The 13,897-nt window shown below is 47.3% G+C and overlaps 1 protein-coding gene across 1 annotated transcript; it reads right to left on the reverse strand.

Moving 5' to 3' along the window:
* Positions 1-927: 927 nt before the first annotated feature.
* LPAR4 (lysophosphatidic acid receptor 4) lies at positions 928-2,213 on the reverse strand. The gene has a single exon (XM_010216543.2). The coding sequence runs from the start codon at positions 2,063-2,065 to the stop codon at positions 1,022-1,024; it is 1,044 nt and encodes a 347-aa protein (XP_010214845.1). The 5' UTR covers positions 2,066-2,213; the 3' UTR covers positions 928-1,021.
* Between the last annotated feature and the right edge of the window lie 11,684 nt (positions 2,214-13,897).

A 13,897-nucleotide genomic window follows, 5' to 3' on the forward strand; every position in this document is an offset into this window, starting at 1 on the left:
AAAAAAGGCAAACAATCATTCGCAAGATCTTCTGCTAATTGGCAGAAAATTAATTCTGCTAATAAGACACCAGTTATTTATATCCAAACATGTTCTTTAGCAGGATCAGCACTGTGTGCTTCTTCCATCCCTCATTTGTGCACAAGTTCTATACAACAGATTTCGCCTACAAACAATTCTGGAGTTTCAGACCCTTTCTTTCAGCTAACTTTATCGTCCAGCCCTTATCAGAAATATTCACTCATAATCTCCTGGGATATAAAAGCCCAGGTGCAACACAGCCATAATGCACTCTGTACTTCTCCCCAGAGATGGCACTTAAAATAAAAAGCAGCTTAATTGTACAAGAATGAAGCTCATTTCTAAATAGCTTCATTAATTATTCTCTTATTAATTTTCTTTTACATCATCAAGCAGCTGTTTTGCCTTCTTTTCAAAACAGAATTATTTAAACTTCAAACCTCACCAAAAAATACATTTTAAATGCCTGTACCTAGTAAAACCAGGATGTGTACTCTTGCAGTGAAATAAGAAAAAGCCAAGGCTTTTATTACACCTTTTTAAGCAAACATACATATTGTGTGAAGTTATTGAGTTAACATATGATGATTCATCTTCAGGAAATATGAAATATTGGCAGATATCTGTAAGTTGGTTTTTTTTTTTTTTTTTTTTTGTTTTTCCCACCTGGTCCACGTCAAATGCTGGTAGGGGGAAAAATGCCAAATGTTGGCATTTGGGGATTAAAGAATCTGTTCCAGGTCCTCCTTAGTTGGTGTGCATGTTGTCACTCATCCATATTCTCCGAAGAGACCCATCTGGATTATTACATCTCACGTTCTCAGATGGAGATGCTTGATGGAGCAATCGCAGCGTGAGCATTTGCCCACTTGTGCACTTATCCCCCCTTAACTTTCCTTCAGCAGCACCATGTGTGAACGCACATTCTGCACAACAACTATTCTGTACATGATGTTAATGAAGAAATGAATGGACGATAACTCCACGTGCATGTGCGTGGCTAGAAATGTGACTCGGATGTTGGATCTCCTCCATTCGTAATAGCGTGGTCACTTATTTCATCCTGGGGTGCCGGTAGTGCAGTCTTTGTTAGGGGTGTTTCAGTCTTGAAAAGAGAATCCATTTTGATCTGGGTTTTTATGTTGAAAGACTTCTGGAAGGATTCTGATGTGAAGTAGTAGATGAAAGGGTCGAAGCAGCAGTTCATGGTTGCGATGCACAACGTGATGGGGTACATCGTCCTGGCAAAGCGCTCCAAGGAGCAGTTTGCTATTGCTTGGGAGCGCACCAGGGCGTAGAGGAAGAGTATGGAGTTGTAAGGCACGAAGCACACCACAAAAATGGCCACATGCACAATGATCATTTTCAGTACTTTCTCCTTGTTTGTCCCAATCTGAGACAAGGTGGCAGGTTTCCGAAGAGTCCTGAGTACTAAAGAAGAGCACGTAAGGTTGAGCAGCAAAGGAATTATGAATCCTACCACTTCAATAAATATAGTGATCTTGGACAGGTAGGTTTTCCAGATGCGTTTGGAGAAACCTTCAAAGCAAGTTGTGCTGGTGTTAGATACGTTGGTTGTGGAGAACAGCGAGGCTGAAATTCCCCCGCTGAGGACCAGTATCCAGACACCAGCACATACTATGGCTGAATTCCTCCTCGTCCGAATGGTGCGAGAGCGGAACGGGTAGACGATGGCGAGGAATCGGTCGACGCTGATGCAGGTGAGGAACAGCATGCTCCCGTAGATGTTGGTGAGAAATGCTGTGCCGGAAATCTTGCAGAGGCTGTCCCCAAAGGGCCAATGCCTGTTGAAATTATAAAAAATTTTGAAAGGCAAGGTGAACACAAAGAGCAAGTCTGACACAGCCAGGTTGGTCATGAATATGGCCGTTTCGCTTCGCATTTTCATCCGGCAGCAGAAAACAAAGAGGGAGGCGCAGTTAGTAATCAAACCAAGGATGAAGACCACGCTGTACACAGCTCCGTACAGGTTGTACTTAAAGGAATCATCTGTCAAGCAGGTGTGATTGCTGTGGTTTCCCATGCCAGGTTTAGGATGTGCTTCCGAAGAACTTCAAAGCCTACTTCAGTGACATCCATAAAATAAGGTAGTGATCCCTTTTCTTCCTGAAGAAACACATCCCAGGAAGGTTGCTCGGCACCTCGCTACCATGAGTGTCTTCGAGTCCTTTTGTCCTAAAGGAGAGATAAACAGAAGCTGTCAGTCCTGCAAACTACTATTGTTTTGAATGGCTCTACAAAGCACTGTGCATTCTTTCCTTTCCGTAGGACTGGACATGAAGACAAGACCAGTAATTAGTCTACAATGTGATCTTTTAAAATTCTACCATTCCTGGAATGTTTCAAAGTTGAACCTAGCAATTTCTGCCCTCAGCCTGTCCTTTCCTCCCCAGCTTTGCTCGCTAGTCTTCCTCTTGGAAGCAGGAGCGATAGCTAGCTCCAGCTTTCCACAGTGAAAAACGTTTTTTCCTAAAAATCTTTAGGTGACGGTGGCCCGCTGGATTTGGAAAGAAATACGGTTATGAGCCTGTTATATTGCTCGGGAATAGAAGCAAATGACAGTGTGAAGAGGTCACCTATCCATGTGCTGGGAGCAGAAAGGAGTGAAATGTTAGTTAGTCAATGTTAGTTAGTCAAGGTTCAGAAACCGAAGTTTGAGAAATCACGTAAATTCCCCATTCCTAAGACTTTGTCCCAGCTCAACAAGCTTTGGAGAAGCATAGAGTTGAAGTAAGCATACTGTTTACCATAAATAAGTCCTTTTAGAATTCTCTTGGTGTTCTCTTATTGCTATTCTAAGTATAAAGTGTAAAAGTGTCTAAGTGCAAAAAAAGTGGTCAGAAAAATCTCATTAATTGGGGAGAGACGAGCTTGTGATTTGGGCACAGTGGCTGGTAGCATCTTGGAAACGTGCAGCAACGTTGGATAACTGAAGGAGAGACCTTTGCACCATAACACAGAGCAAAGCAAATGTGAAACAAAGTTCATGTCCTCCTGTAATCTGTAATATAATGAATGTCTTCGTAAATTAAACTGAGAAGCAATTTAGAGAGATGAGGTGGTTGTGAAGAACTGGATCTGTTCCAGAGAGGGGTCCTCTGACAACGTGGTTTCAACAGCCAACGTTTAACTGAAAAAAAAGTTTGTGTTAGAGGTTGAAATGGCAACATATAAGCAAACAAATGGAGGAAAAAAGCATGGAACGGAGACAACTGGGGATGAAGAATATCTGATGAAATTTAAATGTTTTCCATATGTTTTTCCTACTGGAAAGGTTTAGGCTGACGACTGTTCCTGCGTGCTGTCAGCGAGTCAGCTGGTGAGAGGTCCAACGCTGGGGAAGGCGTCACGGGGGAACGGTCAATGCCTGGAGAACGGAGCCGCTGCACGAAGCGGCCGGCAGCGGCCACCCGTTGATTTTCTGGCTGCAGAAGAGCAGGCAGGGAGGGTGCCCACATCTTGCAAGATGACTTTCGGATGACTTGGATCTCGTAGCGTCCAAAAGGATGACTTGGAACCCAGTTTAGTGCATCCCAGCGGAGAGATTTGTGCAGCCCTGGCAGGGAGCTGTTGCCTTAGGCTGGTGCCTTGCTCTGGCCACACATACCTTGAGCTAGCAGAACTTGCTGTGGTTTCCTCACAGGCTCTTCAACTGATTCAGCAGATCCATCCTTCTTTTTGACTGTGCTTTGAACATCGCATCTGCACTCCTGCATTAGCAAAATGTTCAAATAAGTAGACAGGCTCTTTATCTGATAGCTGTGGACTGCGTGGCAAGGACAGGCGAGATGGAAGCCCACTTTGGAGATGACAAAAGTCCATGCTGGAGATGTTGAAAGCCCACGTTGGCGATGAAAACCCACATTCAGTCTTTCTCTAGAGTACATTTCTGTACTCAAAGCAGATGGGAGCGGAGTCGACCCGTGAGGACTTGGTGGGAAGGGAGCAGACTGCTCCTCAGTCCCCTTCTGGCTTTTGCACACATCTTCACAGTGTTTTCTTTTTCCTACTAAGTTTATGGCAGAATGAACTTGATTGTGAAATGAGAGAAAGCAGCTGAAAGAGAACATCGAGACCTTAAGTTTTTTAGCAGGAAAATCTCAAAGGGACGTTTTCCTTGCATATGAAGCAATCTAAAGGAGAAAAAGGTGCTTGCTCGCCTGATCCTGCGCCTCCTGCTCCACATCCAGCAATGGCAAGGACGAGCCTCCAGCCACCCCGCTCTGTGTGGCTCCTGCTTGCTGGTGGGAGAGCTCCCACGGCGCATTTGCAACGGCCAAGTTAAGCAAACACCAACCCCCTTTGCAGGTGTGACTTGCACAAGGGCTCACAGCGACTTGCACGTGTGGCCCCGCGAGCCTCAGCCTTGCACTCCAGGAAACCTTTGAAAGAACCAGCTTGTAACTTAATTTAGGTCAGCAGTTCATTTGCATGGACAATAATTATTGCAGGTAAAAAACAGGCTTTAAAATCAGCTATAGCAATTCCACTATGTGGCAGTCTTACTGTGCTGTAGGTAGAGCTTGTTGTCCATGAGTGCATTAAGTTAAGGCCAAAATGATGACAGTGTGAATCTGGGGGCTGATGCTGCATCTTAATGTTTGTTTTTTCTCCTCCTTGCTTTTGGTAGAAGATGCACGTATCCTTCTTGGCCTGGCTGACAGAGCATCCTGTTTTCTTATTTATTGAAATAACTGAAGCTGCAAAGTAATTTCGTGCAGTTTGTGACGGAGCCCATGAACGCTTTTGGCATTTGAAAGGCTTTTTTTTTTTTCTAGATTCCTGCTATCTGTAACCACGTTATCTCTAAAACAGGTGATAAGCAGGTTTTATAGTTTTGACCGTAGCTGCACAGAAGCCAAAAACTTGACAGCTCAAAATGTGGGTTTTACTAATTTGGGGGTTTTCTCTTGGTTTTGCCCAGGAGTGTCTGTAGGTTGTGGCAGCTCTTGTGCTTTGATTCAGCCTCAGAGCTGACCTTGAAAATAAACAAGTATTTTTGCGGGGCACAGCGGCTGCTTTGTGCCTTCGGGACAAGAATCACTTTCATCGGGAGGGTTTCGGGACAAGAATCACTTTCATCAGGAGGGTTTCGCTCGGCTGGTGCTGCCCGGGCCTGCACGAGCCACGACCCGCGAGTGCAGCCCGCGTGCGAGGCCGGCGCTGCGGCTCTGCAGCCAGCGCGCGCTCAGGCCCTGCTCTTTTATTCCTTCCATCATTCTACCTGAATTATGCCAGCCATCTACATAAGATTTTCCTGTTTATTTATTTAATTTTTTTTTAGTCTTGCTGTTTAGATGATAATTTTGCCTGAGTCTCTAGGACATGGACTCTTCTAGGCAGTGCTGAGCACTGTGCAGGTAAGTCTGTACTGCAGTTGTTGACCTTATGGATAGGCTCCATGTACTTTTTCTATGTGGAAAAGTTAACATTTTTGGACCAGTCTTTGGTATTGCTAGCAAGCAATCCCAAATTGATCACCTCTTTTCCCCTTTTGGCGTAGCAGGATGGCGATAGTGAAGCCAACTCCGTATTCCCAGGACTTGGCGGTGGGGACTTGCCTGTCCCCAGCTGCTGGCCGGTTCCTGCACTTGCCACTCTTGCAGTGCAGTGTTGACACACGCCAGGCTTTGCTGCAGCTTTTAATCCTGCAAAGTTGAGCTCTGCATCTCTGTCTTCCCTTACTAGGTTTTCCAGTAACCTTTTCCAGTGGTTCTTCCTGGTGAGGTAGAAGCAGGAGAGGCCAGTGGGAAGCAAAGCACCAAGTGACAATGTGCTTTAATCTCTTTCATTTACTAATCCCGAGTGATGTATTTGGGAACAGTAGGGAAGCAGCAGACAGGAGTGTGGCTTTGAAGCCCTGGGGTGATTTCTGCAGCTTCAAAGGGTTTATTCTTCCCCAGGGGCAGGAGGGGGGCTTTTTTCTCATGATTAGCACAAAAGAGGGCCAGAGAGGCCCGTATTCATGGCTTTGACACTTATTGTGCAAGGATCCTCAATGCCAATGTTACCTTGATTTCCCGATATTTGCAGTGCGCCAAGAAGCATCTCCCACACCTGATAGAAAGGTGAAACCCCAGGTTGCTCACGGTCACCTCGGTCAACAAGATTTCACCATCGGATTTTCAGTTCTTGTCAAATCCTCGTCGGGAGCAGGAAAACAAACTTCCTGGGGCATCTGCTTGTGCTGTGGGCAGCGCTAGTCAGGGCCAAGGGACACGTGGGGCATCTCTGGACTCCCGAATACTAGGGATTCCCCAAGGGCAGCAGCTCTTTTCCATCGCCTGGGAGGAAGAGGTTCGAACCGGAGCAGGATCTCCCTGTGATGCTGCTTGAAGATGCAAACCGGAGCCCACTCAACCCAGTGCGAACATCCCTCCTCTCTCTTTTTCTCTCTTTTTTTTTTCCTTTCTTAATTGGCCAGCACTGGTGTTGTCTCCCACCCGTCCTCTGAGACCTACAAAGCATTTCCTGCTGGTGGTGACTCCTCTGTGCTGTATCTGTTTTGTATTGAGCTAATTAAAATGTTTCCTTCAGAAGAGACTGGTGAACTGCCTTACCCCGCATTCAGCCACTGATCCTCAGGGCATGACTCTCTTTTTGTTTGCACTAAGAATGTCTCTCTCCATTTACATCACCCGCTTAACCCTTGCCGAGCCACGGCCGCCGGAGCAGCTCATGTCCAGGCCAGGAGCCACATAATTCACCTCAAGCCTCCCCATTAAACCTGTAGACCTATAACATTTTGTAGCATTTCACTTTTACATGGCTGGGTTTTTTTTTTCATCCTTGCAAAGGAAGCTCAATCAGATTTTGAAGCATTACGAGCATGCTGCTTTTTTGCAACCTGAGTCTTTTGCACAGGGGGCATCTCTTTATAGCAGCGAGCTATAGTGGCGAGGTCCAGTCAAGCTCATGGTGAGAGAAGATGTAAATGCAATGGAAAAAAATAAGTGATGAAAAACAAAGTTGCACTGTTTGGCCCAATGCTCAGATGTTGTGTTCCCTGGGGAATAGGAACTGGGGCTGGACGTAGCGCTACCTTTGATGCGGTCCTGTTTATTGACAGAGGACATTAAAAGAAAAAAGAAAAAGAAAGAAGAGAGCCCCGTTGCCCTGAATACGCTCAGGAATCCAGCAACAGGAGCCAGTTTATTTGCTCACGATGCCAAAGCCCTTTCCAGGCTGCATTTGGCACCCCAGAAACGCCCTTTCTTTGCTTTCCAGGCCCATTGCAGCTTTCTGCAGGCAAAATTGGGTAGCAGGACAGAGAGCAAAGCTGCCCTGATGCCTTTGACATAAACAACTTAGTGCAAAAATACCGAATCAGTGATGCTGCTGTGATTTGAATGCCCTGAAACCGCTTCCAGCAGAGATGGGAGCTAGCTGGCAGCGGGCTGGGTGCTGTGTATGTCGCGGTGGAAGATGCCACATTATCCACAGCTTCACAAGTTAAAACAGGGAAAATATTAGATGAAATTAGACTCTTCAGTGGTGGCTGTCCATGGCCATAGTAGGCATTTAAAATGTTATAAGAACGGGTTTTGAGCAGGGAGAGCAGCACGTGCTGCTGCTTGTCTGTGCCCTCGTCCTGTGCACAGGCTGCCGAGTGCCCCACAGTGCGAATTGCTCAGAGCTGCAGGGGTAAAGAGGCTTCGTTTGCAGCAAAACAAAACCCACCCATTCCAGCAAATCCCGAGGACTTTCCTTGCCACTGGGGTCAGCTCAGGTGAATGCGGCTCTGCACCCCTGGCTTCTTACGGCCCTTGCTGGGGCTAAATCCAGAAGGTGATGCTCTTGGGGGAATCTTGTGGAGCCACTGTCTGTTCCTGTGGATAAATAACTTTTCTCTTCATGGAAAGAATTTGCCTTTAGTCTTGCTGAGACTAAGCGGGTCCCTATTTGTGCAGGAGCTGCAGCTTGGGAAGGAGCAGGGGATGTCTCAGCATCACCATTCGCCTGCGCGGGACCCGGGAGGACCACATCACTGCTTCCCTGATCCGGGATGGTGCCATTGACTTTCACTTTTTTTTTTTTTTTTTTTTTTTGCCAAATTGCAGAGAAAATGGAACTGCATTCAGGCACCGGCTGCATTCGTCTGGCTGTGCACAAGCTCAACACAACTACAGGATTGAAGACAATTCGATTCCCGTCAAGCGACCACCCTCAGCAGGGCAGAAGTGTCATTTTTACTCGCTGAGGCTGAAAGCGAAGTGAGCACCGCGGCCCCCTCCCTTCCCCTCTCCCCTGCTTTTCTGGCCTTTCCTTCAACATTAAAAGCCTTTGAGCCCAGCAAAGTTGCAAGGCTCTCTGCCTGCTTTATGGGGCATTTCAGAATACTAGTACGAAAAAGGCGATTAAAAAGGGCTACGCGGGGGGAATATCCTTATCACTGGCCTGTGAACCTGGCATTTCCCATCTGCCAGATTTTGCTGTTCTGCTCATATAGGGGAGCAGGAACAAGAGATACAGTCGGCTCCTCCCAGAAAACAGCACAGAACATTATTCAAAATTTCAAGCTTTTCTTGCAAGCTCTTCTGCAGGGGGGCCTTGGCATTACGGCGTGTTTCTTTCTGGCAACTGGATCTTTAAATGGCTTGGAGCATGCCGGGCCTGATTCGTTTTGCTTCTGACAATAGTTTTGCTATTTGCATAGAGCCATATTCAGATTTTCTTGGGGAACTTTGCAAATGAGTTTTCAAGGAATATTTTTTTAGCTATAAATGAAAGTTAAGGTGTTACGTTAAAAGTTTTCAGTATAAAAATACAACTTTTTTTTCCTGTTTTTAAGCAGAGGTTATAGGAGTCATATCTTTTGATCACAGCACACGAAAATGAGAACGTGTTGTTGTAGCTGAAAGTCTCCGTTCCTGCCACGTTTTATCTGCTGCCATCTCCTGAGCTTGCACTACTTTATGATACTGACTGCAAGCAGAAAAAAAATCCCTCAGCAGGGGATATTTCCTCATGTCGGAAAGTAACAAAAAGGGCAGAAAAGTCCTTAACTTGGCAGCCTGGGTGCGACGCTGGGAGCCACCGTGTGACCCCCCCAGCAATGTCCCCTGCGCCCCAAGGACAAGCAGCTCCTAACAGTGGTGGCTTTCCAGAAACTTGGAGAGCATCTTTTGTTCACTTTAAGCCGAAACCTTCACCTCTCTGCCCCAAAGCATGTCGTTGCTCAAGGAGGAAGGTCTGGACAGAAGCAGGGCAGCCCCAGGGAGGCGGCCGCAGTTACCCCCAGCTTCGTGTGAGCCGGAGCTCTCAAGAAGCCCTTAAAGTCTTATTCTTTTTTTTCCTTTTCTTTTCCCCAAAGCTGACACCAAATCCAGAGGGGTTCTCAGAGCAGCGGAGGCTGCAGCTCTGCAATCACTTTTCCTTCCAATTAAAAAAAGAAATCGGAGCACAGAGGCAAGAGGGGAGCAGGAAAGCACTCGGAAGCACTTAGAGGCTGCAAAGCCAAGCAAAGCGGGGCAGAAAACTCCTCAAACTGGGATCCAAAGCGGTTCTTTTGCCTCCGTCCCTTTGGAGCGAGGGGGCCCCGGCTGGGTTCGCCGCGAAGGGCTCGGTTTCCTGCTGAAAAGCTCCGGAATCCCGGTGTTTACGGGCTTAAATAGCCACCCCGCGGCCCCCGAGCCCCTGCAGCGCGAGCTGCCCCTGCATCCCCGCCGCCTTTCACCGAAAACCCCGGGTTTTCTCCCTTACCTCGGGTGCCGGCGGGGCGGCGCGGAGCGGGCTCGGCTCCCGGGGAAGCGCCGCTGCCTTTTCCTCCCTCCCTTCCTTCCTCCGCCGCCTCCAGCCCATGGACGCGCTGCCCCGGGACGCGCCCGGCCCCGCTAGCGCGGCCCGCGCATCCCCCGCGCATCCCCCCGCGCCCGCGGCGGCCGCGGCCCGCGCTGCTCCCGCACCGCGATCCGCCCCCTCCGCCCCCTCCGCCCGCTTTTATCCCGGCAGCCCGAGGACTTCCCGAGAGCTCCGGTAACAGCCCGGCCCCCCGGGCGCGGGGCGCTCCGACCGCAGGATGCACCCGCCGGGGCCTGGAAGCGTGAGGGTGATGGCCTTTTTATTTTATTTTATTTTATTTTATTTTATTTTATTTTATTTTATTTTATTTTATTTTATTTTATTTTATTTTATTTTATTTTGTTTTGTTTTGTTTTGTTTTGTTTTGTTTTGTTTTGTTTTGTTTTGTTTTGTTTCGTTTCATTTCATTTCATTTTATCTTATCTTATTTGATGCATGCATGGATAGAGGAGAGGAATCTTTGGGTACAATAGAAAATGGCCACCAAAAGCTTTGAGTGCGGCACTAGGTACCAACATGGGCCCAGGGAAAGGCTGGGGATGTGAAAGCCACCAGGCTCAGAGGGCTGGTAGCACATGGGGCACCAGTGATGCCTGCACAGCCCGGCTGCTCCTGGCCATCATGGGACAGCAGTGGGACAGGCAGTGACAGCCTGTGTCTGCTGGCGCTCGCCCTGGAGCGCGTAGATCCCAAGTGCTGTGAGCGGAGGGGAGCTCTGGCTCTTTAGAGATTTTCCTGGTGCCCTTTAGAGCAGGCAGGGACTTTCCTGCTGCTGTCAGGGCAGCCTCCTTGCCCTGGTGTCCCACAAATGGGACATCCCCACAGGACCCGACCTTACCCGGCTAGGAGCTGCTTCAGCAACACCTCTGCATCCGAAATCACCCCCGCATAGCGGAAAAAGTGGCCTTTAATGAGCTTGCAAGGGGCACGGGGAAGCCCTTTGGGGACTGACTTCTTGTCCAGAGCCACCAGCCCCACTGCGATGGGAGTTTCTGCTCAGAGTTTCTGCTGAAGTTGGAACAGTTGCAAATTACTCCTTGGTGAATAAATAGAGGCTACATCCCAAAACAGAACGAAACAAAACAAAACTTCCGGGCTTTGGTCAGAAAGTAGCTATTTTGCCAGCTTTGCACTCATGGGAGTTTAAGCAAGCAGATGGACTCGTGCAGACTCTTCGCTTTCTTGCTGGAGCTATTGGCTTAATTCAACCCTCCTAACACAAACTTTGGGCTGGGGCAGATTTTGAGGGCTCCCAGGAACCTTCCGCTGTTACCTGCAGCCTAGCAGAGACAGGGCTGCCCCTATGGAGCAGGGTACCTCTGCCCTCCTTCCCACCATTCCAGAAATCCCGGGTCCCCTTGGGCTTCACGCACTTCTCCAGTGAGCAGTGTTCACTCACCTTCTGTTTATGGGGTTTCCTTTCAAAAGGAGCATCCTTCTGCACCATCTCTAGTCCCAACCTAGAAGGTACACAAGCAGAAACCTAAGGTTGCCCCATGATGATATTCTGTGTCTTCTAGGCATCAAGAAATTAAAAAATAAAAATAAAAATAAAAATACTATTCATCTTTGGTGCATAAGAAGTCATTGCAAGTAAAAGACCTGAGAGCCACATATCCCTGCTCCTCTCCAAAGGCCATTCCCCCATCACAGAACACAGATGCCTTCACCCTCCTGCTCCATGCCTGTTTAAACAGGCCAAATGTTGTGCTATCAATGCGTTCTGTATATTTTCTTAAATAAATAGAGTATAAACACTTCCAACAAAGTACCCTTAACATAGGTTTATTTACCAAACAAGAAAAAAAGGATGTGGCTGCCTCTCCTCTTGGTTACAGTTACAGGCAAGTGTTTGCTTTAAAATGGAAAAACAATGAAGAGACTCCGGGATGAAGATCCCAGGGCTCTTCATCTTGCCCCTGGGCAGCAGCTCATGCTGTCCCCACCCTGGTCCTCCTCGGCTTGGGATGGGGTGGGATCCTGTGAGCTCTCCTCTTAGAATATTGGCAGGACATCAATAATCTCCAGTTATTTGGGAAAACAAGGCGCGGGGAAAGCGTGGCTGCTGAGAAAGCAGAACGTGGTGAGGCAAAAATCCTCCCACCTGCCTGCGCTGCTGGGGTTTCTGCTTGTGCCTCGGGACTCTGTCCCTGGTCTAACGCCGAGGAATCAAGCATGACTTTGGATTGGTAAGAGGGATTGCACCGAATGCAGCCAGGCAGGACTGTCTGAATTTAAGGGAAGATTCACCCATGAGAGGAGTACGTTGCATTTCTGAATGATTAGTGCTTGGTTCTTACGCTGTCAAACACACTGAGGATTTGCAGTGGGTGGATGCCTCACTGTGCCAAGGTTCCTGCTGTAGGCCCTTCACAAGCACTCTGAAAGGAACCAACAGCACAAGTTAAACCCAAACTGCATATAAGGGCCAATGGGATGTATGTGATATAGTAATTAGCTTTTTTCTTTCCTCCTCTATGTTTTGACAAGCTCTGCTTCCTTTCTTTGCTTTCCTACAGAAGCAGGCCTAATTTGTCATTTGGCAGCTAAATATTGCATGTGTTCCTGGGATGGTAGTGAAATCAGATGCTTTGAGACTTTGTGGGGCTCTCCCCTGCAGGAAGAAGCTTCTGAACAAGCCAGAACTGCAAGAAGCCAAATCACTGCTTGGCCAAAATAACCCAACCAGGGTTGGTTTGATGGTCCTACAGTACCCTCTTTGGGAAGAGGCAAGGCCACCTTGCCAAAGGAGCTCCCCAGTGAGCTTGCAAATGCTGTCAGGTATAGAAATTGCTTCTTAAGGCTTCTTAAGGTCTCATGTTTTTAAAATACCCATTGTGGGACTACAGCTCCCACACAGAAACATATCAGAAACATACGGGTGATTAAACCAGAAGGTCGAATTCTGGTTGCCCAGAATATTTCTTTGAGACGTTCCCCAGGAAAGCTAAGGGGGAGAAAAAAGCAAGCAATACTGACATCTTCCTGGAAAAAAAAAAAGTCACTTTGCAGAAACCACAGTCTCTGCTTGGAAGAGAGGCTGAAGGAAAATTCCTGAGCAGATCTAGCAGGATGCAGCAAGAGCTCCCTAATGCTGCACTGTTTGCTGGCTCTTAATGGCTCGTCACTGTTTCCATTTGAAAACTCTTTTTGAAGAGTTTTATAACATGGTCATAAAAATAATATTTTGGAAGCAAATGGAAGTGCAATGCCGCAGCCTGTTTGTTTGGCTAAATATGCATTTGGATCATTATTTGATCATTTTTAATGTCACAGATGGTATAAAAATGTGAGTGCCCATTAGAATCCATATCCTTGCATAGATTTTAGGAAGGCTTCATTTGAAAATTCTGTTTTGTTAATTTGCTAGTCCTGAAAGTCCCATTGCTTTTCAATCCAACAGGGCCTTTTTTTGCTAATAAGCAACAGGATATTTCTTCTCCAAATGTTTGTTCAAATCCGAGCCTCAGGGGGAGGGAGGGGACGGTGCTGCTGGGCCAGCCCAGGGACTGAGCATCCAGAACAGCCCTGTTGCTTCCAGTGCTGCTGGCAGCATTTTGGGGAAGATAACCTCCTAAAACATTAAATACAATCCATCCACTAAGAAGTGGAATAACTAATTAATCTTTATTTGTAGATCTCAGAGCCATCAAAGAGCAAGCATTTTCTTTCCAGTGCATCCTCAGGGGTTTTCTTTACTAGGTGCAATTAGCTGGAAGTGACAGTGTGAGGTTATGGACTGCTGAGGAGTGTTTCACTGCATAAAAAGTAAAATAAAAACCTGTAGTTTACTGGGTCATCTCCAGCAACTCTCCAGTGGCAGCAAATGTCTGGAATCAAGTATTCCTCCAAGCTGTGCTTCTTTTCCCTAAGATTCTGCTTTTCTTTTCTGCACAGCATCCTCAATGAGCAAAGTGAACATCAGTCTTTTGGCCTGGGTCTTCCCTGTGCTTCCCAGGGCCCATTTGTCACTCCTGGCTTTCTGATGCTGCGGGAGCTCTTCCAGAGATATCTTAGCCATTTCGGAGTCTTTCGGCTGAGAACGGACTCATTT

The sequence above is a fragment of the Tinamus guttatus genome, unplaced genomic scaffold (genome assembly GCF_059628265.1).
Source record: "Tinamus guttatus ecotype Peru unplaced genomic scaffold, ASM5962826v1 Tinamus_guttatus_pri_ptg001087l, whole genome shotgun sequence".
Classification (NCBI taxonomy): domain Eukaryota; kingdom Metazoa; phylum Chordata; class Aves; order Tinamiformes; family Tinamidae; genus Tinamus; species Tinamus guttatus.

What these genes read in the sequence shown, in the direction of transcription:
- LPAR4 (XM_010216543.2), bottom strand. Translation starts at nt 2,065, where the DNA reads ATGGGAAACCACAGCAATCACACCTGCTTGACAGATGATTCCTTTAAG.